The sequence below is a fragment of the Lontra canadensis genome, unplaced genomic scaffold (genome assembly GCF_010015895.1).
Source record: "Lontra canadensis isolate GAN:19392208 unplaced genomic scaffold, GSC_riverotter_1.0 scaffold1, whole genome shotgun sequence".
NCBI classification, from domain to species: domain Eukaryota; kingdom Metazoa; phylum Chordata; class Mammalia; order Carnivora; family Mustelidae; genus Lontra; species Lontra canadensis.
Window position 1 is genome coordinate 89,489,251 of NW_022630995.1, and position 25,795 is coordinate 89,515,045.

Below are 25,795 nucleotides of genomic sequence, written 5' to 3' on the forward strand. Positions count from 1 at the left end.
AGGTGTTAGAGGGATGGACTTTTTGGATAGGATGGAGACCCGGGCGGATGAAGTCTTCTCTGGTTAGAAAGGAAATTTGGTATTAACAGGGCCTCGCTGAATCCCAGTAATAACCAAACAACTGGTGTTGTCCAGCGCACCCGGTGGCAAGTGGGAGGCAGGAAGTAGAAAGGCTCAGGCTCCTTTCCCTGGGTCAGTTCAGGAATTTAATTTCAGCAAATGTTTATTGGAGCCTAATAAGTGTTGGGCACAGTGTTAAGAACTGGGATATAAAGCTAAATGAAACGTGGTCTGGTCCTTGAGGACCTCACACTTCAGTAAAATGTCTTCAACCTTCCTCCTGTGCTTTGTTAACTCTTCTCCTGGGGACTTGTCAGGGGACAATTGTAACTAAATCCATTCACGCTTCTGAAGTTTTCAAAACCAAGAAAACGAGACACGGCACGGGGTGGGGGGTGGCTGGTGGAAAGATGGCTGCAGGGACTAGTGCCAAGCTTGGGAGCCGCCAGACTCGGAGCTCTGATGGTGTTGCCTCCTGGCAAGGAGCAGCCAAGAGCTTCCCCCGCACTGGCACCCTCGAGCTTGGCTGGGGCACAGCGAGGCTGCGGCGGTGCCAACAGCTGGTCTGGTCTGGACCGCGACAGCCGGGAGCCGGCCAGGGGCCGAGCGCAAGTCCAGCTCTCCCGCAGGAGACTGCGCGCCCCGTGCCCGCAGCCAGGGGGCAGAGTTCCCGGGCTCGTGCCACCGCTGGCTACCTGGGGCTCAGTCCCCACCACTCCCCGCCGAGTCCGCGCCTTCTCTTTGCGAGTCGTCTCTGCCAGCCGAGTCTCCGCGGAGCTCAAGATTTCACCACTGGCGGCCGCTTCCGATGGACAGGAGCCGAGACGCAGCGCGCAAAGCGCAACGCGCGGCGGGAGGCGAGATGGAGAGGGGAGGGCTGTCCGCGCGGGGGGGAGCGGGAGGGGACTCGAGTGGGGGATTCGAGGGACGCTGCAGCCCCGCCCCCGCCCCGTCTTGTCCTCCTCTTCAGAACCGGAGGAGCCGGGGAGCATGGACCAAACCCGGCTGCTCTGGAACCATGACGCTCGCCTGCTTTGTGGTGGCTCTGGTTTTAGGGGAGCTCCCCGAAGTGATCGGCTTTGATCTAGTCGTCACTTATCCCCTCCACCACCGCTATCGCCAATCGCCCCCGGCAAGTCCCTGGCACCCTCATTACCTTCCCACCCAGCAGCGACCACAGAGGACGCCTCCGCCGCCCCCTGTCCCGCGCGTCCCGCGCCCCCCGCACGCGCTGCATGCCCAGCGCCTGCACGCCCTCCACGCCGGGCGCACGCCGGGGCCGCACCACCGGGACTGCCCCGCCGGCGAGCTCTGGGTCAACGTGACGGACTTCGGCGCCCCTTGTCTGCGCTGGGCAGAGGTGCCGCCCTTCCTGGAGCGGTCGCCCCCGGCGAGCTGGGCTCAGCTGCGAGGGCAGCGCCACAACTTCTGCCGGAGCCCGGACGGCGCGGGCCGACCCTGGTGCTTCTATGGGCACGCCCACGGCAAGGTGGACTGGGGCTACTGCGACTGCAGACACGGTGAGTGGTCCCGGGACAGAGGCGGCAGCTCGGGACTGGCGGGGAGCCAGCCTGGCTAGCCCAGGGCCTTAAGTGTGCCTCGAGGAGAGGAGGTGTGAGTGTGGAGGTTCGGGTTTGCATTGCCGGGTGTGATGGTTGGCTGCCGCCGAGTTACCAGCAAAGTACATTGTTAGGTGACTTTAAATGAGCGACGCGTGCTTTGTGTGGGAAGGCTGTCGTGAGGTTAGTTTTTGTGCAAGGTGCTGCGCCCTGGGTTCCTGGATATGGTCTCTGGCCACTGTTGTGTGTGTATGTGTGTACACGCGTGCTCGTCGGGTGGATGTTGTTCGTTGGATGGATGCATGTTCTTTAGGTCAGTTTGCCTTGAGGGGGTTACCATATTTACACCAAAGAGGCAAAGTAAAGGAGATAAAGTTTCTAATTACTTGTTATGGAAAGGGAAATACTGTGTTAAATCTAATATGACAACCAATAACCTTACCTCCTCCCGATAGACCCTGATTTGGAACAATGTGATACATTTTTTGCCTTCACTCTCACCATTGACCTATGTTTGAAAAAGTATGGCAAAATTCCCTGATCAGAATACAACTTGTCAAAATGATGTTCGCGTTCTGGGGCACAATTTGGTAAATATTATCAGTGAGTGAAGAGAAAGGAAAGGAAAAAGAGTAACTTAGGGAAGAAGCAACTTGATATGTTCAGATGTACTTCTCAAGGATGCATTTTTTAGCTGTATATGTTCTTTGTGGGCAGTTGGGATTATTGGTGACATCAAGAGATAAAGTTGGTAACATGTTTTGGTTTTATGGTACAATGAAAACATATTAATAGGTTTAATGTAAGTAAGTGATCTGCCTTTGAACAATGCTTCACTTTTAGTCGCTGGGGTTTTGTTTAACATTAGGGCTCCCCCCACACCCCTTTTTTCATAGCTGGGAAGAAGAACTTTGTGTCCTTCAAAGTTTGAATTTTCCTTGGCAGCTCTCCATCTAAGCTATGGGGCAGGGATTTTGTGAATTGGGATTCTGAAATATGTTGTACTTTATTTTTGGAGGTAATTTGGAGGTTGGCTTTCATAGTGCTATTTTTTCCCTACAGACATTTTTATTTATCTGAATTGCATTAGCTTTGAGTTAAAGGAAAGTGATAGGAAGGTTAAGATCAATTATCCTTCAGTCTGGAGAATGAAGTCATTGCTATACTCGTGTTTCATGGACAGAATGCCAATGTGGCTATAAAAAAATTTGAGGTGATATCAGACAAAGAGCCCTAGCATTGTCTCATTATTTACTGTAAGAGATTATCTGTTGTAAAATATCATGTTCAGCAAACATTGGAATTTTTTTCACTTTCCTGTTATTATAAGGTGCTTCTTATTTTTAAATGTATATTAGGGTATATATATATATGCAGCTATAGTGAGGGAAAATGGAATTCAAAGGTAAAACCCTATAGTCATAAATTGCTCTTTCTGACACATAACTCCTTCAACTTTATATTCCAAACGAGGAGAGTAGGTTGTTCTTTGTTTTCTCCCTTGTGTTGAATAGAAATGTAAATCTAACAGCAGCACAGACTCTTTGTGATGTTTTTATGTTCAGAGCTAATTCTCACCAGACAGAATCCCAAACACTGCATAATCGTTGTATGTGCAGTACTTCCTGGGGCAAAGGGATTGAACACAAGAGAAACAAAAGAAACCACCCAAGATGGGAGATAAATGTCACCCCCCCCCCGAACAGGAAAACAATTGTCTGGCTATGTAATAATTAATTACTTTCACAAACCCAGTCTTGATAACCAGAGCTTCCCATCCTTTCATTTACTCACATTCTGATTAGGCATGATCCATTCCTTTGAAATGACTGGCATGTTCTGAACATACTTACGGCTTTTTGGCCTTGGTCCTACATCTCACTGAGGAGGGTAAACAAAGCTATCATGGAGTAGTGAAAAGAATATGGAATTATGCTTTAGAAAACATTGGTGTCTGTTATGGCTCTGGCAGTACTATATAGTGTTGGGTAAGACTCTTAACTCCCAGAGCTTTGGTTTCCTTATCTGTAGAAAAGCAGTTTTTGAACAGATTGATTCAAAGAACTTTTCCAGCTCCGAGCATGTATCAAAATAACCTGGTCTGATAACAGCTAGGATTCATTGAACATTCACTCTATCTTGGATGCTGAGCTAAGCATTTTATGTATTAGTTTTCTCATTTAATTCGCATAACAACATTAGAAGGCAGTGTACAATCTCATGTCACAACTCATTTTGCTCTAGCTCTTTAATTATATAAACATGGAGAAATATATGTGCTGTCTGATGATCCATCCTATTTTTGTAGCTTAAAGACTAGTCTTAAAGGAAAGAGGAAAGGAATTATGTTTGGTCCAATGCACATAGTTTCCCATATCTTAGGATTTAGAGATATCCAGAGGGTTTTTTTTTTTGTTGTTGTTGGTTTTTTTTTTTTTTTTTTTTTACAAAAAACAACTAGAACAAAAGGAAAGAAAATTAATAGTAGTGAGATCCCTCCATCAAGAAATAAACTGGAAGCCAGAGTTACGTATCTAGTTGCATTGAGAGAAAGGAGTCGGTGCCTTCAAGTAGAGACTTGGTCTAAGCCTATTTGAAGGGGCGCTGGGGGGATTTCAGGTAAGCTAAGGCAAGGTGTGGACTCACCAGTGGCTCAAATGTCTGAGAGTAAGAAAGATGATGCCTGGGCCCCAATTGTATGAAACTGTGAATTAGTAATAGAGTCGTTTGGAGGATTGGAATACCTAAATCAGCCCAGGGAGTTTGTTCTCATAATGAATACCTAGGAACTTCTTAAAATGCAGATACCTAGGCTGTAGCCTTCAGAAGCCCTGATTAAGTAATCTTTAGATCTGTCTCAGGAATGTGCATTTCTTTCTTTCTTGTTTTTTAAGATTATTTGTTTATTTATTTGACACAGAGAGAGAGAGAGACAGCGAGAGAGGGAACACAAGCAGGGGCAGTGGGAGAGGGAGAAGGGAGAAGCAGCAGGCTTCCTGCAGAGCAGGGGGCCCGATGTGGGACTCCATTCCAGGACCCTGGGATCATGACCTGAGCCGAAGGCAGATGCTTAATGACTGAGCCACCCAGGAATATGCATTACTGATGAGCAGTCAAGGTGATTTGGATGCTGAAGACCCTTTGTCATACTTGGGAAAACCATGGGAGGACGTCGGAACCCATCTAGAATGTACGGTGGTGGATGATTAGGTAGACTGAGTCCACCATCTGTGACTTAATTCTGCCAGGTGTAGGATCAAGAAGAAGGCATGCCAATCTATGGTACCTTTTTGTGTCATTCTAGGAAATGGCACTACTGTTTTTTGTTTGACTGGTGTGGGATAATATAACCTAGTTCACCAGAATATGATTATTAACTGCATGTGAGCTGGGTTATTTTTTATGTTTCTACAGAAAGAATTAACATGCAGTTGATCCCCCTGTCCCCCAATACCCTGCAGTAATTTAGAGCTTCCTGACTAGGAAGGGAAAATCACTTTCCAGTCACTGGTTGGCAAGGCAGATGGGACAACTTGATGCTGTTCTAACTACTCTCCATTACAAGCAGCCGAGTGGAACTCAGCCACAGGTGACTGATGACTGATGGGCAAAACAGGTACAATAAGTGGTGATAATGCTCTAATATTGGAGGTTTCACCAGAAGGAATGACCCCTAGATCTGACTTTTCGTCATGTCGTCATGCTAAGCTGTTCATAGACATGTACCCTCTGCAGTCTCCTGATTCAAAAAGATGTAGCAGACTTGTGGGACAGTTGTTTACAGGCTGTACTCTTTGACGTCCATCTGGCGTTTGAAGTGAATGTTAATTAAAAAGTTGGCTGGAAACTGTCCCTTTTAAAAAAATGCTGCATCTTGATTCTGTGTAGCGGGTTCTCAGAAACATTAGCAATACCAGATTTTATGTATTTCCTGGCTGGATTGTAAATTTTGAGCTCAATCTGCTTTTCAGGATAAAGCAGATATAAAATACTTTGATTTGAAGCATTATCGGACTCTACTAGTCTGAAGACTTCTTTTTTTGAAAGAAGAAAATGAGATATCTAGTTACTATTGCCTTTTTAAAAAAAGTTTTATGTTGGAGAGAGAGAGAGAGAGAGACTGAGTGGGAGGGGCAGAGGAAGAAAGGAGAGAATCTCAGGCACACTTGGCGCCAGATACAGGGCTAGATCTCATGACCCTGACACGACGACATGAGCCAAAGTCAAGCAAGAATCCAATGTTTAACTGACTGAACCACCCACGTGCCCCTAGATACTGTTGTCTTTTGTGAGTGATTATCTGTGAGTATAAATAGATATGGGGCCATTGTCTTTGTGTGTGAGTCTGTGTGTGTTAAGGTAACCTTTGTAAAAGTAATGCCTGGGTGGCTCACTGGGTTAAGTGTCTGCCTTCAGCTCAGGTCATGATCTCTAGGTCCTGGGATGGAGCCCCGCCTTGAGCCCCAGGTCCTGCTCCTTGCTCAGCAGGGAGTCTGCTTCTTCCCCTCTTTGTCCCTCTCCCTGCTCCTGCTTTCTCTTTCTCTCTCAAATAAATAAATGAAATCTTCTAAAAAGGAAAAAAGGGTGCCTGGGTGGCTCAGTCATTGAGAATCTGCCTCCGGCTCAGGTCATGATCCCAGGGTCCTGGGATTGAGCCCAGCATTGGGCTCCCTGCTTCTCCCTCTCTCACTCCCCCGGCTTGTGTTCCTTCCCTCGCTGTGTCTCTGTCAAATAAATAAATAAAATCTTTAAAAAAAAAAAAAAGAGAGAGGAGAAAAAAAGTGATTTGGTTCATAATCTTGGAGGCAAACCTAAATATATAGCAATAAGATACTACACAGAGGTCCTTCATTTGATGGCTGCTATGCAGCTATTCAAGTGATAATTGTAAAGATTATATATAAAAGATGGAAAAATGCTTATAATGGTAAGGGGAAAAGATGGATGCCAAGTTTATATACATTATGACTGTGAAAAAAAGATGCCTTTGGGAAAAAGGAAGGAAAAGGAAAAAAATATAATTACTTGGGTATGAGTGTGGCTTGGATTAGTTAGGGTGGTTTTCATGGCAAAGACTAGAAAACCCAATTCAAAACAACTGAAGCAATCAGGAGATTTGTTGTTCGTATTACAAAAAGTTGGGCTCCAACATGAAAGAACTGTTTCTCTGCTATTCTCTTGGCTCCTCTGTTCTCTAAGTGTGGCTTGTTCCAGGCTTCCCATTGCGATAGGATAGCCTGCAGAAGAAAGGAGGGACCCCTCCTCATGTAGTTCACATAGAAAGAGCAAGGAAACCTTCCTAGAATTTCACACTCTCACCACGGACTTCCTCTTGGATTTCATTGGTCAAGACTGGATCACATGTTCATCCCGCACTCTCTGGAAAGGAAAATTCAATTAACGCAACTGGATAGTTTAATCAGGGTGAATCCTGGAACACCTGGGAACTTTCCTGGCAGGAGGAAGTGAGGTAATTGTTGGGAGAACCAACAGGGTCTGCTAAGAAGTATGGTTGGAGTTTGTCCTTGCATTTGGGAAACAATGCGATTAAAAAATAATAGGAAGTACTTCTGTGAAATGTTACATTTATTTTTCATCTGAATCTAAATGAATCACATTTAGACCCCGATTTGATTGAAAAAGCTTGTTTCCTTGTTTGAGGATGCTATTTGCAGGTCTAGCAAATTTATGTCTGAAGTGAATAATTCCATAGTTATTAAGATACTGAAGTTAGCTCAATTGTGAGGTAGACACTTTTAATTCTAATTTTGAAGCTTCTCCCATCCCTGAAGTAACTCGTAAAGAAAGCAGTCCTCTGAAATCTCTTCCTTGAGTCTGCATGGTAAACAAGCATTTGGTTGTACACTATGTGAACAATTCATTTAGTTGCCTTCTCTGTGGTTGGCACCTTGTTCAGGAAATGTTTATTTTTTGCCTCTTTCGCATCTTATTTTTCCAGGGCAGTCTCCCCCCTACCCAATCCCCTTTCGTCCTGCAAGTCAGCCCAACAATATTAATAAAAATTTTATTGTATGCAAAGCACTAAAGTAATGAGATTTTTCCCACACTACAAGACACCATCTCAATACTTCTTATTAGGATCACCAGAGGGACGCAAAGGGTGGAAAATGCTGGTTCTTATTAACAAGGCAAGGATAGATTTCATTAAACATTTTCTGAGTTCACCCTAGGAGCAGCAATTACAAAGATGAATAAGAAATCACTTGTGTCCTCTGGTTGAGGACACCTACTCTGTGATTGAGATGTCAGAAGAATACTAAGCATTTTCATTACCTTTCCTGTGATCCCTACTCTAGGAGACAGATAAGAGGATTATTACCAGGAGTAGTTTAATTTCATCACTCAGAGCTGAACAATGAAATGTTAATGCCCATACCATTTGCTTGTGTGTGAATAGTTCAGAGACACATAACTGGTGAAGTTTTCTGCTAGGGCTATACTCGTGTGTTAGTATACCATCATTAAACCATGGAATGAGTCTCCTTTTGCATAATATTGTATAGTGTTTTAAAAGAAGTAATAATTGATAAAATTTATAAATTTCTAATAATCTCAATGTAAATGAGTAGAATTGCTTTTAAGGCTACTCTTTCATTGTTTAGATACTCTCTCATTTTGACTTAGACCAGTTGAGATTTTTTTTTTCCTCAACACTGAAGGTATCTACATGAATAATAAATGAACAACTAATATGAATTATAGATGTGAACTAATGGAGGCATATATAGTTCATTTGGAACTCAATCTGAGGGAATGTTTCATATGTTAAAAGATGATTTAATTTCATTTTGACACGGTATGATTTGAATAAAATCTATTTCACAGTGCTAAAGCCAGTTTTGGTTATGGGTAAATATAATCATAGAAAAACATCAAAATTAAAGCAGCCTCCTGTACTGAACTTTAAAAAATTCAACTAACAACCTCCCAGTTCAGTTGTTTTTATGCAATGAGAATTTTTTCTATATTTCATAATTAAGATAGGACATGCTCATTTAGTGTATTTTCCCAGTGTTGCATTTGGTATGAGACATAGGATTATGTTTAATTCATTTGTGTAATATGTGTACTAAATTGTCTGACATGTAATGGGCTTTTTTCTTCAGAATAGTTCACACATTGGAATTTTTCTATCACTTTCAGCTTTTTTTTTTTCTTCTTTTTCAGCTTTTAAGTATATATTTTGTCTGCGATCTGAACAATAGCTTGATGTCACCAGCGTTCATTCTTTCTGGTTCCATCAGAACAATATCAATGACTAAAATTAATTATTTTGTGCTTCTGTGAAAATCAGTAATAGATGAGAAAGGATTTGTATGGTAACTGTAATTTTATTTTAATCATTTATCAAATTGTGATATTAAAAGATTTAAAAAATACATTATTAAATTTGTTCAGAAAACTCTACTGCTTCCTTTTTCCTGGTATTTCTTTCAAACAAGTGACTGCTATTCTCTAAGTACATGTTAGTTAACGAAATAGGCATAGCTTTTCATTTGGTTTATTTTGGAATGAGCGGGATTCACAGAACAAAGACAGCTGACTCACCTGATTCCTTACCTAGTATTTCTTTTAGGTCTCCTTGAAGTATAGAGTATGAAAAGGATGGTTTCACTAGCTGTCCAAGGAGGGGGGTAATGCTGTCATGGCTCGATGAGTTTTCTAGGGCTGCTGGAACAAGTGCTGCAACTGAGCGGTTTAAACAACAGAAACATACAGGTTCACAGTTCTGGAGGCTGAAAGTCCATGGTCAAGGTGTCAGCAGGGCAGCCCTTCCTCTGAAGACATCAGGGAAAGATCTGTCCATGGGATCTCTTAGCTTCTGATAATTCCAAGGCTTGTGGGTTGTAACCCCGATCCTCAGATGGTGTTCTCCCTCTGTGTGGGTCTCTGCGGCTAAATTTCTCCTTTTTATAGGAACAAAGTCATACTGGGTTAGAGCCCACCCTAATGACTTCATGTTAACTTGGTCATCTGCAAAGACCTTGTTTCCAAATAAGGTCAGATGTATAGGTAGTGGGGGTTAGCACTTCAAAATTTTGGTGGGAGGAGGAATAGAATTCACATCGTAATAGGCTTACAAACTGATAAACTAATGAGACTTATGAAAGGAATTTTAATCTAGTCAGCTATTTTCTGGAAGATTTTTTTGTCTCCACTGAGACTGATAAAATGGTTAAAGGGAGTCCTTTTTTAATGTCTTTTCATTTTGGGAATTCCTGTTTTTTGTTTTTGTTTCTTTAATTTTTTAAATTTTAAGTAAACCATCCGCCACACATGGGATTCATACTCATGAACCTGAGATCAAGAGTCACATGCTGTGCTGATGGAGCCAACTAGGCAACAGGGAATTCCTGTTTTTTAGCAAAATTGCCCTTAAAGCTAATTTGAGTAACATACATTTTTTAAAAAAATACTTTATTTATTTATTTGACAGAAATCACAAGTAGGCAGAGAGGCAGGCAGAGACAGGGGGAAGCAGGCTCCCCGATGAGCAGAGAGCCTGATGTGGGGCTTGATCCCAGGACCCTAGGATCATGACCTGAGCCGAAGGCAGAGGCTTTAACCCATTGAGCCACCCAGGCACCCGAGTAACATACATCTTTTATGTTCCCTTTCTTTTATAAAACTAGAGTTATAACTACAAAGAAGAAAAATAATAGTAAACTAAAATAACAATGAATTCAAGTTTGGGCAGGGAATTAAGGTGGTAGAACTCTGAGCATTATTGCGCATTGACACATTTTTGCTTTTAGGTAATTGTAATTAACGAACAGACAGTTGACTTTTTTGGTGTTTGTGGGGGCGGTGGGCGACAATCTCTTTCAAGAACTCTGGGCAGTCCTCTCCATGACATGGTATCACGCATACCTTTACAGTTCCAGACATTCTTCCGGAAAGTTTTGTTTTGTAATATTGTAATGCCTGTTTTAGTTGTCCTGAAACCTCTATTTGAGACCTCAAATTTTAAAGTTTTATTATTAACACATTTTAAAAATAGAAACATTTAGAATAGAATAATTTCCATCAGACTGGCACTTGAGAAACTTTTTAAGCCAGGGCAGCCCATGTGTTCCAGAGACATTAGCTGACACTGTGAGGAGCATTGCAAAGTGCTTCTCTGGAGTAGGAGTGTGAGGGAAGGAAGAGGGATCAATTTTTAATAATAAAGGAGCTTTATATTACTTTAGCAATGTAAGTGAGTTTACCAGGCTTTGACCTTTGTGGAGTGAGTGCTTCATTGTTTCACTGTTTTTTGTTTTTTTTTTTTCTAGTTGAGTTAAGGATATTTCCCTCCGTTCACTTTGTAATTGTGTACCTCTAAATTTGTGCGAATGTATGGTGTTTCTACAAATTTATACAGCCTGTGGGACTCCTCCGTTGGGGGGTCAGACTCAAATGTAGATCACTGGAAAGTAGTCCGTTCTCTCCTGTTTGCAATGAAGAGGTTAAAACCTCTTCAAGCTGTCTTGTCTTACCTTCCTCTCTGTCTATTTCTTCCCATAAAATGTTTGATAGATTAGTTGCAATATTTCAGACAGAGTATTTCACATAGAATGGTGAAAGCCACATGACATAATGCATAAAGTACATTATGCAAAGAATGTGAATGCATAGACATGAAAAAGACATTGCAGGGTCTTTGCTAGGGTTCAGAGATGGGAGGGTAGCAAGGACAGGACTCTAGGAGATAACTAGAGTTATCTAGTTATCTAGAGATAACTAGAGATAACTAGGAGACAGAGGAACTGTAGGAAGAGTGGGAAACTAGGAAATAGGTGGTCATGGCAGTTGATTTGGTCCAAATCTTCTTCATCCATAAATTGAGAGAAATGAGTTACGGTTTTTGAGATTTTGACCATCTTGGCCATTCTAAGAAAATAAATGTAACTAGAGCAAAGTAAAACCAAAAGCAAATAAAAACTGCTACTTATCTTAAATGTAATCTAAATTGTACATTCAAACTTTTATTATTTTGGAGCATGTTCTGATATTTTTTAAAGTGCTCTTTCAAATAATTATTTGAAGAATTATGCACTATGTGGAATTATCTTCCATTAAGAACTACTCACCCTGAGTCCAAAGTAGATAATTTGTCAGATATGTTAGAAATTTTTATGACCTTAGGAGAAGGATAAACTGGGTGAGGGTGGAGATAAACGAGGAGGGTGTGGGAGCTGGGGAAGTTGGTGATGGGAATGGATTCTGACAGAGAATTCATTAGTCATTGACTTGCAAATTGACTTTCCAGAATTGTAAATATTTGTATTCATTTGTTAAAGGAAAATTGGATGAGCACTCCACATTTCTTGCCATATAGCAGATACAGCTAAATGAATCCAGGCTTTCATAGCATGTTTGGAGAATCTGAGAGAAGATGGTGGAAGTGATAGTTCACCTGGAAGCTATTTCCAGCTTTGTCTTTGCCATTATCTTGATGCACTGGTAGTAATTATACTTCACGCAGAGTTTTCTGAGTCTTATCTCCAAATGCCTTTATCATTTAAATTATAGGCACACATCATTTCTTCTTGGTAGCTTTTTGGTGATGTAGGCAGTATTTTACATTTTATTATGATTTTTTTTAAACATGCGTAAGTAGTGTTCCAGTTTGTTCTCATTACCTGAACTTTCTTCCAACCCTTGACATGAGTAATTTGGAGAAGGGGGTTAATAAAGAGAAAATAGATTAATTTAAATATCATTTCAAGTAATGTTTGTTTGAGGTGAGCTAATAATTTTTTTGAGTTGAAATAAAATTCTGGTATTTGCGATACGCAGGATATTATGTAGGTCTCTATAGAGGAGATTTTGTGGTTAAAAAAGTCATCAAAGTTCAGTTAAACTCTTCAGACCTGTTTCTTTAAAAATGTTTTGCAGGTGGGGCGCCTGGGCGGCTGATTGGTTAAGCGGCTGTCTTCGGGCCAGTCCTGATTCCAGGGTCCTGGGCTCTCCCTCTGCCTGCCACTCTGCTTACTTGTGATCTCTATCTCTCTCTATCAAATAGATAAATATAATCTTAAAAAAAAAATGTTTTGCAGGGGTGCTTGGGTGGCTCAGTCAGTTGGGCTTCTGCGTTTGGCTCAGATCCCAGGGTCCTGGGATGAAGCCCCGTGTCAGGCTTTGCTCAGGGGAGAGCCTATTTCTCCCTCTCCCTCTACTGTTCCCCCTGCTTGTGTGCTTTCTCTCTCTGTAAAATAGATAAATAAAATCTTAAAATTTTTTTTTGCAGTTCACGCTTTTCCTTTAGCTAAACAGGGCTTCCTCTTGCTTAGTCTGAATTGAAGAGGTTTGGAAAGTATGAATGATGACTTCTAGATTTCTCTGCCATGTGAGTGATCCATGTCCATGCTCTCTCCTGAATAATCAGGATTTGGCAGTGTAATGTTTTGCCTCCATTTATTATTCTTTTCTTTGAATTAAATGACACTTTGTACTTGTCTTGAGACAAACAATATGTGTTTCTTAAATAGTTAAATTTTTAAACGATGATGGCTTGGAAAATAATGGGTGCGTAGGTCAGTGCAAGTGAAATGAATGGGTAATTTGTGAATCTAATATTTTGGAAAATTATTTTAAAGCCATACTTTGAAATAAGTTTGAAATATGCAAAATTTGATGGAATTTTTTGGTAGAACTTACTTTCTTAATTTCTTTACCAATGAAATGAAGGTCATCATAAGTGGCTTTAAACGGAGTTTTGTGAAATTCTTCAGCTGTCCGAGTTTACTTCGGTCTCTGCTTAAGGGTCCCACTTGTGGTCTCCCAATAGCCACTCTGCAAACCAGAGCTAATAAGAAGGGAAATGTAGCGCCTCAATCTGTCTGCACTTACGGGATGTAATTTTTACTGGGGTACTTGCATTTTACTCTTGACTCTTTTCAAGACTGAGTGACTCAAATCATGGACTCTGGAGCAGCTAAGTGAGGATAATATGTAAGGGGAGGGGAATTTCCAGTGACACTCAATTAAACCAAACGATTCTGCCTGGTGTGAATTTTCCTAAGACTGATATTAGGCAATGTCATCAACACCAACACCTTTTTGAAATTATAGGCGTAATATTTAGAATTTCATGACTACTGCTTGAGGTTAAAAAGGGAAAAAGCATTTTGCTCTTTTGTGGTGAATAAATCAGATGGAAGGAATATATAACACAGTAACAGCTAATTTATAAGTAGAGCACTGAATTTCATTTCTGTGCTTCTTATCTCTGACCTCAGGTGAAGTGGAAGGTGATACATACATGATAAGAATTTTATATGTGATGTCATCTAATATTTGGGATGTAATATCAGACATTAGTCATACTCTTCCGCTTTTCCCTTTTTAAAATATAATTGGACTTTCTGTTTGCTTAACTAAAAAAGAAAGCATAATTACTATTAACACTATGATGTTAACTACCAAAAACATAAAATAAAATAAAATTGAATCGAATCTGTGAAATCCTCATTTAAACAAAGAACCAGGGCTGTGAACATGGAGGCCAAATTGTTCTGGCTGGATCCGCTTTTGTGGAAAATGTTCACTGAGGACAGGCTCAGTATGTTCAAATGTTTATTTGCTATTAAAGGGTTTTGGGATTCTTTTCTACTTCAGGGTCAGTGCGGCTTCGAGGTGGCAAACATGAGTTTGAAGGCACTGTGGAAATATATGCAAATGGAGCTTGGGGCACAGTCTGTGGCAGCCACTGGGATGATTCTGACGCCTCCGTCATTTGTCACCAGCTGCAGCTGGGGTGAGTTTTCGCAGCCTTGCCCACATCAAGCTGCTGATGTGGGAAAGTAATGGAGGGCACCCATCACTGCCGTGGAAAGATGATGCATGTTTTCCTTCCTTTGGTCTCATTTCCCTCATTGTCACTTTTCCCTAGAGTTACAAAGAAAGGGCCCTACGGGGGAAGGAATACTAACTGGGAAATAAACAAATGCTGAGTGGTCAGACGTTAAAAGCGTCCTTTGGTCTATGTATTTAAAAATCATCCCTTAGGGGGCGCCTGGGTGGCTCAGTGGGTTAGAGCCTCTGCCTTCGGCTCGGGTCATGATCCCGGGGTCCTGGAATCGAGTCCCGCGTCGGGCCCTCTGCTCAGCGGGGAGCCTGCTTCCCTTCCTCTCTCTCTGCCTGCCTCTCTGCCTACCTGTGATCTCTGTCAAATAAAATAAATAAAATTAAAAAAAAATTAAAAAAAAATCATCCCTTAGCCCTGGGAAGCCAGGAACATGATTCTGAGGATTGTCATTTCCCGGCAGCATCATCTGCATTTCACTGGCTACTTGTAGCCGTCCACAGCTTCCATCTTTTTTTTTTTTTTTAAGCTTTTATTTATTTATTTGAGAGAGATCACAAGTAGGCAGAGAGGCAGGCAGAGAGAAAGAGGGGGAAGCAGGCTCACCGCGGAGCAGAGAGCCCAATGTGGGGCTCGATCCTAGGACCCCAGGATCATGACCTGAGCCCAAAGCAGAGGCTTAACCCACTGAGCCACCCAGGCGCCCCAGCTTCCATCTTTTTGTGCGGGAAGGAGGCGGAAGTTCACCTGCGCTCTCCTCCTGAGGTGGGAAGGGTGTGGTGTCCAGGCCTAGGGTTTCTGTGCCCAGGACGTCCTGCTGGAGGGGGCGGCCTCTGTCAGCGCCAGCAGTGCCCGCAGCGGCCCGTTGCTTCTCCGCGGCTCTCAGCACTCTCTGTACACCGTTGGTGCTCGCTACCTGCCACCAGCCCGGGTACCTTTACGCCGGGTGCCAGGGGGCTTCCTCCAGAGCGGAAGGCTCCATTTTGGAACGAAAGGTTTTGCTTTTGTGGTTCTTATTCTGTTTTTGTATCTCATTTATTTTATTGTCTTTTTTTGTAAATACACTTGCCAGATGTTTTTCCTGGCCTTTCTCACTAGAGGTCTTTAGAAAGCATGGAAACTATCTTGTCATGAACAGGCAAGTCCAAAAGACTGAAAAAAGTTTTGCAGTTTACAAGTGTTTCGGATTAATAATCAGTGAGCAGTAATATTTAATAGGAGGATAGAAACGATCAACTGCAGTCAGGTCAGTAAGAATTTTAATTTGTCCACTTCCTCCTGTCTTCCCGTTAGGAAGGTGGGCAGTGAATATTTAATAAAAACAAATCCTTCTGAAGGCTTTAGTTTTGTTCAGATTTTGAGCTGTTAGAGTAGCAAGTAGGCTTAATGTACTTAATTAATTAACAATTTTTAAAAATGGGTATTGGTATAAGTCAGGATGAAAGAAGGAATAAGGCTATATAGCCTATAAAAAGTGTTATGGTGTTTGGGAATGTTAATTATTGATTTGATCGATGAATATTTTGTCTGGCAAATAGTGGTTGGCAGATGGACAGGACACAGAGCGTGTTGACTTGACGCTTTTTCTTTTGAGGGCCTCAATATGTGACAGATTTGTAGACTGGTGTCAGCGTCTTCCTTAAAATACACACTTATATGTGCTTTTATTACCCCTGAAAATCAGGGAACAATATGATTTCCTGTGGGAGTGACATAAACCAACACACTATAGTGGAAATGTGAACTGCTGTATGGTTACTAGTCTTTTGGTTGATGAAGAAATATAAACTATCATTCTGCAAACAGAAACTTCAGATACACTGATCTGATTACTTATATCATCTCTTAGTTGTTCTTTTTTTTTTTTTTTAAAGTAATCTCTACACCCAACATGGGTCTCAAACTCCTGACTCAGAGATTGAGAGTCCCATGCTCTCTGACTGAGCCAGCCAGGCACCCCTTAGTAGTCCATTTTTATTTATTTTTTATTTTTTAGTAGTCCATTAAAAAATATACTTAGAACAACTCAGAATTATTGTTGTTAAGACATGTTCATATTTTGATATACCTGAAATGTTTACTGTTTGGTTGATGGTGGAAGTTACTGTATGGAAATAATTCTAGAGATTACTATGTTAATTAGATAAGCCTTTATCTTTTTAAAATTTAATATCAATTCATACATATTAGAAGTTACTTATAAAACCTGTAGATTAGAGAAGCTAAAAGCAGAGCCCATCTGCATGTTACCATTTCATTAATTGATTGCAAAGTCTTGCAAGTAAATACTATATATAAGGTTTTAAAAATTTTGTGAATGGATTGCCTCTCCTGTGATTATCTTACTTATGTGCAGTAGTAATCATTTTGAAAACGCTAGCCTAGGGGCGCCTGGGCAGCTCAGTCAGTTAAGCGCCTGACTCTTGAACTCAGACTCAGGTCATGATTTCAGGGTCTGGAGATTGAGCCCTGAGTCATGCTCCCTGTTCTTCGGGAAGTCTGCTTCTCCCTCTGCCCACCCCCTGCTTTGCTCTCTCTCCCCGTCTCTCTCAAATAAATAACTAAAATCTTTAAAAAAGAAAAAAAGAAAGAAAATGCTAGCCTAACATGTTGGAGTAGGAAAATTGTCATGCATCCAGACCAGCCCTCTTTTTACACATCAGAAGGCTGAGCTTACGGAAGCTCATAGCTTAGAGCAATTTGCAGCTGAGTCCAGACTAGAATCCATGTCTCACTGAGCCACATGACACACTTCTTCCACAAAACCACCAGGCTTCTTTTTAAAATCTGTAGTATTTGCCCACATATATGTATTTTTCCCTAAAATCAGCTGTAGGTAGGAAAGGCACATGCATACCGTTATTTAAGATGATTAAAAAGATTGCCGTAGGTAATCAATGCAAGTTCTGATCTGACGTTTTGATTTCCTTGAAACTTATGTAATCCATTATGTTTTTTTCCCTCTCACATCTATCCTTTTTTTTCCTCTCACATCTATCTTTATTGATTTCTTCCACTTAAAAAAAATCTAAATACTTTCACAAAAAATTTCATCTATGTTCGATAAACCTAACCTTGATCATTGTGTTTCCAGCCGAAAAGGAATTGCAAAACAAACCCCATTTTCTGGACTGGGCCTTATTCCCATTTATTGGAGCAATGTCCGTTGCCGAGGAGATGAAGAAAATATACTGCTTTGTGAAAAAGACATCTGGCAGGGTGGGGCGTGTCCTCAGAAGATGGCAGCTGCTGTCACGTGTAGCTTTTCCCACGGTAAAAAACTTTCTTTTACTTTCATTGTGTTTTCAGCAAGATTCCAGATGATAAAATTGTCTTTGTTAAATCATTTCCTCAAAGAGTTTAAATACAGACATAAGCCTGAATCATCGTATTATGTAGTCAAATAGTCTTCAATAAGAGTGCGTCTAACATTCTGAATTCCTTTTGACTTTCAAATGATATCTCACTCAACGTGTTTTCTATTTCATCTAATTGGCTTACAGAAATATTGCATATTGTACATGAAACGTTTATTTTGCTAATGGAAGGTCATGATAGAATCAAGATGGAAAATCATCTTGGAACCCAGCAACTACAACAAAATATTTTCACTTTATAGGATAGATTATAACCGTGGTACCAGTGTTCTCCTTTGAGTTGTCAATAGCACATTCCATAATATGGACAACTGCCTCGGATAAAGGCTCCTTCCGAGCACTATATGCTAACCATGAAATGATGAACATGGTTTAGTACACATATATGCATACGGTCATATGAACATACGTGGAGGAGGGAACAGCTGCTTTTCATGATGGCTGATGGGTTTTCTGGAAAGCATGGTTTATTTTTAATGTGTGACCAGAACCTGAAACTAGCACCCTGTCACAGTATCCCTTTTTGCATTCTCCTTGGAGATGGCAGTGTGGTCAGATATTCCAGGTCTTAAAAAGCTAGCAGCCAGCCCAGGGCATTGGTTTCTGCTGGAGTGCAAGAATCAGGAGAGGATGGGGCGCCTGGGTGGCTCAGTGGGTTAAGCCTCTGCCTTTGGCTCAGGTCGTCATCCTGGGCTCCTGCATTGGGCTCTCTGTTCGGCGGGAGCCTGCTTCCCCCCTCTCTCTCTGCCTGCCTCTCTGCCTACTTGTGATCTCTGTCTGTCAAATAAATAAATAAAATCTTAAAAAAAAAAAAAGAATCAGGAGAGGAATGGAAACTCTCTCACCACAAAACACACAGAGCCTCAATTTAGAGTAATTGCTGTGAATTGGCTGGAAGAGCCAAATGGAAGATAGGGTGCAGGTATGGGCTTTGAGAACCATTGTTCTTTTTTGAGTGGGCCGAATGCATGTTAAATCTTGATGTTTTGGAAATTTTTCCTCTTCTTCCTTTGATTCTCCACTTTTGGGTAATGCTACTTTGGGAGGTAGATGTTTATGCATTGCTGCTTCAAGGATGATGGGATTTGGGTTCAACGGTGCATTACTTTTTGTAGATTATTGCTTGTACTCATGCTCCACCTGTTGGGTAAAATGTTTGACATTTTTCAAGTACTAAAGTAAATAAAATCTTGAAAACAATAATTAGTTTTCTTTCAGGATTATCTTTCCACTTAAAAAATTTCTTTTGCTCTCATCATCTATTCACCTGTTTATACCCCAGTTGTGAAGATAAATTTAAGGTCATTCATAAGCATATATGAAAATGTGAGAGGTTGCGATGAGATAAAAGGGAGAGAGAAAAAAGACCAAGTGAGAAAGTGAAAGGAAACCGCTTAGATCAGCAAACACTGAATCTACTTTAAGGCATAGTAATAGATCTTTAATACATTTTTTTAGTTTGGAAATTACATTTAGTGCCCTGTCATCTAGTACTTGTTGTTTTTCCAACACTTATAAAGTAGGAAATTGTGTAGCAGTACTAGATATAGGAAATAGTAATTTAAATGAACATGTCTGGGAGTTTTATTTATCCATAAGTTAGCCATGAGTCAACTACCTCACCAAATGCTCTTTCAAATGATTTTTTGTGTGCTTGTTGGGAAGATGTGAGATGTTGATGAAATTTTGTCTTTGAAATTTTCTGTATTTTCACAATTACTTATACAGCCAGAAAAAGCCCACATGTTTTAAAATAAAACATGACACTAAAAAATATAAGGTAGTAGGCCATACAGTTCTGGGTTGTAGGTGATTTTAAATTTCCTCTTAAAAATTTTTGTTTTCCGGGGCACGTGTGTGGTTCAGTTGGTTAAATGTCTGCCTTTGGGGGCGCCTGGGTGGCTCAGTGGGTCAAAGCCTCTGCCTTCAGCTCAGGTCATGATCCCAGGGTCCTGGGATCAAGCCCCACATCGGGCGCTCTGCTCAGTGGGGAACCTGCTTCCCCCCGTCTCTCTGCCTGCCTCTCTGCCTACTTGTGATCTCTCTCTGTCAAAAAAATAAATAAAATCTTAAAAAAAAAAAAAAAAGAAAGTGTCTGCCTTTGGCTCAGGTCATGATCCCTGGGATTGAGCTCCCTGCTTAGTGGGGAGCCTGCTTCTCCTTCTCCTTTGCAGCTCCCCTTGCTTGTGCTCTCTCTCTCTCTCCATGTGTCAAATAAATAAAGTCTTAAAAATTTTTTTTTTCTGTTTTCTCCAATCTTACCATAGTGGGATGGGGAAGAGAGGCAGGGGAGAATATAATAATTTAAGAAACTAATACATTTTCCCATTGTTTCTTTCTATATTTTCCAAGCTTTTTAAAGGAAAAATAAACATAACATGCAAATATGTTTTTTAGACCACTCAGCATCAGTTTATTATAAGAAGCTAATATATAATGCTGAGAACACTTATGTTTATTAAAACTATCTTTATCCTTTTTACAAATTGTAAATACTAGTTGACTTACATAAATAAGCTAAATTATGAAGATCAGAATATGAGTGTATGTAAATATTCACTAACCTGAATTTCTGATTCAAAATTCAGGTATGATGTTTGAATATAAATATGAATATCCCAATAACACTTACTGACAACTGCTTACACTGTGGGGGAATTAGAAGCATATTTCATGTGGATAAATGGTTAGCATTTGGCAAAAGCTGTAATTAAATTTCTGAAGAGGGGCCCAGCCTGTTCTGAACCTTTTACCCTATTATATCCTTTATTCCAGAAAAATTACACTGTCTTGCTATTTCCCAAACACATTCAACTTTGTGCTTCTGTACATTTGCTCATACTGTTCATTTTGCTGAACTACACTTACCCTATCTCTGACTTCTGAAATCCCATCCATCCACCTTGGCCCTCTTCAGATACCAGCTCCTTCAGAAGGGATTCCAGGCTACCTCCAATGGTAAGCAAGCTCCCTTGCTTCTGAGCCCCCGAGGGTCTTGATGATCTTCTCTGTGCTCATTTTGACCATGTCCTTACGTGGCAAACCTCCTGATGATAGGGTCTGTCTAGAGCTCCTTTAAATGCCCCTGTGGCGCTGCCTGGGTGGCTCAGTGGGTTAAGTCTCTGCCTTCAGCTCGGGTCATGATCTCAGGGTCCTGGGATCGAGTCCCGCATTGGGCTCTCTGCTAGGCAGGGAGCCTGCTTCCTTCTCCCTCTCTCTCTCTCTCTCTCTGCTTGCCTCTCTGTCTACTTGTGATCTCTCTCTCTGTCAAATAAATAAAAAATCTTTAAAAAAAAATAAATGCCCCTGAGGTGCCTAGTATCTATTAAACAGAACTGAGTGAATGAATATTGCTAAGTATTTTTTCTTGTTTGGAATATTCTTTCTAGGCTTCTGGCTGTCACTTATCAGTCCAGTCAGTCAACAAATATCTATTACATGCCTTCTGTATGCTGGGTACCTAAGATACACAGGTGAAAGAGAAAGGCACGGTCTCTGTCCTGAGTTCTAGCTGTTAGGAGGTAGACAACGTGGAAATCAATGAATCAATGACAGTCTTAGATAAAATAAATATTTGGAAGACAATGTAGTAGAAAGTAACTTTGTGTGCTGTGTTGGTTAGGAAGACCAGGGGAGGCCTCTTAAACAAAGGGCAATTCAGGGTTGAGAACTGAATGATGAGAGTGATGAAGCCAGGCGAAGACCTGCGGGAACACTTTTCAAGTAGAAGGAACCGGAAACGTACAAACCCTATGGTGGGAAACAACCTTGACTGTTTAAGGGACAGAAGGAAGAGGGCATCGTAGGTAAAGCCCGGTGAAGGAGGCGAGGTGTAGAGAGGGATGTTCAGGACACTAACAAGGGCTAGCTCAGGGCACTGTGGACCGTAATAAGGAGTTTGCAATGGGAAGCCTTTGGTAGTAGTTCTTAGGAAATGAGTATGAGCCAATTCATACCCAAGTGAATTCTCCAATCTTGTTTTTTGTAGGTATTGGCCATGATGTTCACTACCTTGTTATAATGAGTTAGATGTTAATTTGATTTCTACAAATACAAAAATATTTCTGTACTGAAGACAAGGATGATACAGACATAAGTTCCGTTTTTAAGAATTACATGTTGGTAATGCTCAAGTTACTGTGCATAAAAAAATTAGTGTCCCCACTATAATACCATGAAAATCAAATGTGTTTCCAATAAACTATAGTTTTGAGTGTGTCTTTTCTGGCTTCTGAGGTTGTTGGGAAGAAAAGTGAATTTGGACTACTTCCTCTTAGGAGCAATTTTGTATGGACATAATTCAATTTAGCGTATTTTTTGAAATAATTTTTATTGAAAACTTTTTCTTTTATTATTAAGTAAACTCTACCCCCAACGTAAGGCTCTGACCACTTACAACCCAGAGATCAAGAGTTGCACACTCTACTGACTGAGCCAGCCAGTCAAGAATACTGTATTGGTCAAGAATACTGTAATACATACTAGATGTGTGTGTGTGTATGTGCAAATCCCTGAGGTGGTTTAATAAATATGACTTAATTATTGAGAATGGCAGATAAATATAACATATCTAATCTCATCATTCAATGCAAATGTGTAGGTGTAATTTGTTTCTAATTTCACCCGGCACAGGCCCAACGTTCCCTGCCATACGCCTCGTGGGTGGGAGCAGCGCGAGGGAAGGCCGAGTGGAAATCTACCATGCTGGTCATTGGGGGACCGTCTGTGATGACCAGTGGGATGAAGCAGACGCAGAGGTGATCTGCAGGCAGCTGGGCCTGAGGTTTGTTTTTATTCTTACTTTGTTTCAATTTTGGAATTGAAAATTCCAGAGGCAGGTGGCTGTGTGTTTAAGTTGTACAGTTCCTCAAACAAATAGAAAAAGCCACCTTGCGATCTTTGTGCTAGGTTGTAGGCTCCCTGAAGAGAATTTATGTGTACCAAAGGTCTAGCCTGTTTGTATCTGAATTCAGTTGCTTTTATATCTCTGAGAATCTCACCCTTTTACTTCTTTTCATTATTTGCATTTATATTATTCCCAGGTAATCACCAGCACTGTTGGTAGCAAAGACTTACTGAAGTCATCTGCTGTTAGGGTTTAACTGAAGTTCAGCTTCTGTCTCCAAGTATTATCTCAACTTTTTACTTTGTTTTCTGATTTGTTAGGTATGTGCTTAGAAGAGAAGATGTTTATTAATGTGCAAAGGAAATAATTCCCACATAGGATGTGGAAATGAAGCATGTGTAATTAAAAACAGTGGTATGAAAATGAACATTTCATGTTGTCCTAAGTCCTATTCTGGAATAGTATGCTATAATTTTAGTTTTTAATCCCTTTCTTTAGTGATTCTGAACATTGGTATAACACACCTAAAAGTTTCTCTAAAATCATATTAGGAGATTGGAGTGCCTGGCTGGCTCAGTTGGTTGAGTGTCTAACTCCTGATTTTGGCTCAGGTCATGATCTCAGGGTCGTGAGATGAAGCCCCTCCGTGGGCTTTGTGCTAAGCGTGGAGTCTGCTTGAGATTGCCCCTCTCTCTGTCCCTCCCGCCTCTGGCCCCACACTCTCTCTGTAAAATAGATACATAAATCTTAAAAAAACAAGATAAAATTAGGGGATCTTTTCGAAGTTGATATTTTACTTTAAATTTGTAAATTTCTTCCTTTAGCTTTTTGCAGGTGGTGGTGATGGGGCGGCCTCTTTAGATCAAAGCTTACTGTTCACGTATCACTTTCTTTTCAATTAAACATAATCCTTGACACTGAAGCATGATTTTTGATCCTTACACCATTTTATACTTATTTGTTTTGTGATTGTTTTTACAACTGCCCCCCCTTTCAAAACTCTGTATTTATAATGAAGCAATTTAAAGTAAAATATTGACATTTTAACATTCTATCTCTAAATACTTCAGTATGTGTCTCTTAAAAATAAGAACATGGTGCTACATGGCCAAATTAACATTATCACAACTAATATCATTGGTAATTACCACTTTTTTTAGAGAGAGAGATAGTGTGTGTGTGTGTATGTGCAAGTGGTGGGGGAGGGGCAGTGGGAGAGAAGGAGAATCTTAAACAGATGTCACACCCAGTGTGGAGTCCTACTTGGAGCTGGATATCACGACCTCGAGATCATGACCTGTGCAGAAATCAGATGCTTAATTGAATGAGCCACCGAGGTGCCCCATTGGTGATCATTCTTAACATTTTCTAATACCCCAACACAATGAGTTTCCTGTAGTGGCCCCCACAGTGTCCTTGGCAGATGGACTGTCTTAAGCAGAATTTAGTCCAGGATCATGCAGTGCATCTGGATGTTGTGTACCTGAAGTCTCTTTTGAATCTAGAACAGCTTCTTGTTATTCATGACACTGACTTGTGGAAGAGAGAGACATTCGTTCTTGAGAATGTCCTTTCCTCCTGGATTTGTCTCATTTCTTGCTACTGGTGTCATTTAGTTTACACCTCTGGCTCTTTTAATTCCTGACATTGGAAGCTAGATCCAAATGTCTGATTAGATCAAAGCAGGTATTTTGGCCAGGACTTATCACAGGTGATGTGTCTTGGGGTCTTCCCACTGATGGGGCGAAGCTTGAGCACTGGGTTAAGTTGGCATTAGCCTGATCCTTCACTGTCAAGTTACATTTCCTCCGTAACTGATTCTGCGACCTAATGGCTATTTCAGAGTTCAGGTATAGGACAGGACCCGCATGGCAAATCCTGTGTCTCTGGAGCTTATAATTATCAGTGGTGTGAAGTTACCATTATGATCGTTTTCTTTGGGTGGGTTAGAAATAAGGCCAACCAGTTCCTTTTGAGAAAAATTCTTATTAAGCATTCGTTTTGAGACTAGATTTTCAAAATGTTCTGAGGGGGTATCGATTTCAATACTAATCTTCCTCAAATTTCCAGGTGTTGCTGTTAGAATGAACACAGCATAAAGTTATCATGTACCCTGTACTCAGAACAACCTGGATCTGTGTCCTACTTCTGGAGATGAGAAAAGTTACAGAGTATCTCTTCGTCCATTTCCCCCATCTATAACGTATTTCTTGACATATAGGGACTGTTGTCTAACCCAGGTTCTAGAACAGTTAGCACACATAATAAGTATATAATACACATTGGCTATCAAGGTCAGTCAAATGAGGGACCGTTATAGTTGAAAGATGTTTTTAACATTCAAAATAAACTGAGTATTTGGTGGTAAATTATTTGCTAGTTCTCTATTCAGAACACTAGTTCTCTATTCAGAACTTCCATTTAGTTAGCTGGATCTATGAATTTCATATTTTTAAAACATTCTAGTGTGTGTATATGTATATGTACTGGTGATCAATTATGTGGTGCTAATTGATTTTCATGTTAGTTACTAAGAAACCTATGTCTTTGCCAAAAATATTAAGAACTTGAAGGGTGGATCGCATCTCGGCCTTTTGGCTAAGATCAAGTGAAGAACTTGAAGGGTGGAGTAATAGTGTATTTAACGTTAGTAGCTGCTTTATGGATTACTCTAAACTTAAGCTGTAAGGCATTTTTTAATATTAATATATTTCTGTGGGGGAAAACGCAGGTTTGCATAGAAAATTTAGAGTATCCTGGAGATACACTGTGAATATTGATTATGTTTATAATTATAGAAGTGATTCTAAAAATTTGTTTTAATGTGAAATTCTTTCTTGAGAGCCAAAGATTTCTTTCACTTAAACAGTTCTTAAACATAGACCATGTGTTTTATTTATTTATTTATTTATTTATTTGACAGTCAGAGATGACAAGTAGGCAGAGAGGCAGGCAGAGAGAGAGGAGGAAGCAGGCTCCCTGTTGAGCAGAGAGCCCGATGCGGGGCTTGATCCCAGGACCCTGAGATCATGACCTGAACCGAAGGCAGAAGCTTGACCCACTGAGCCATCCAAGCGCCCTGAACATGGACCATGTTGACAAACAATAGTTTATTACAGAGAAAGGATATAGAGATGGAATC

General features: G+C 40.7%; 1 protein-coding gene across 2 annotated transcripts in view; it reads left to right on the forward strand.

The window, feature by feature from the left end:
• Window positions 1-934: 934 nt before the first annotated feature.
• Window positions 935-25,795, forward strand: part of PRSS12 (serine protease 12) — a 74,157-nt gene continuing 49,296 nt past the window's right edge. Inside the window, exons 1-4 of one of the 2 annotated variants that reach the window (XM_032858799.1) lie at window positions 935-1,580; window positions 14,244-14,382; window positions 17,525-17,703; window positions 22,440-22,590. In XM_032858799.1, coding sequence (XP_032714690.1) covers window positions 1,079-1,580; window positions 14,244-14,382; window positions 17,525-17,703; window positions 22,440-22,590 — 971 coding nt within the window. In that variant the 5' untranslated portion in view covers window positions 935-1,078. The remainder of the gene's footprint in view (window positions 1,581-14,243; window positions 14,383-17,524; window positions 17,704-22,439; window positions 22,591-25,795) is intronic. The other variant, XM_032858809.1, reaches the window with a different exon arrangement.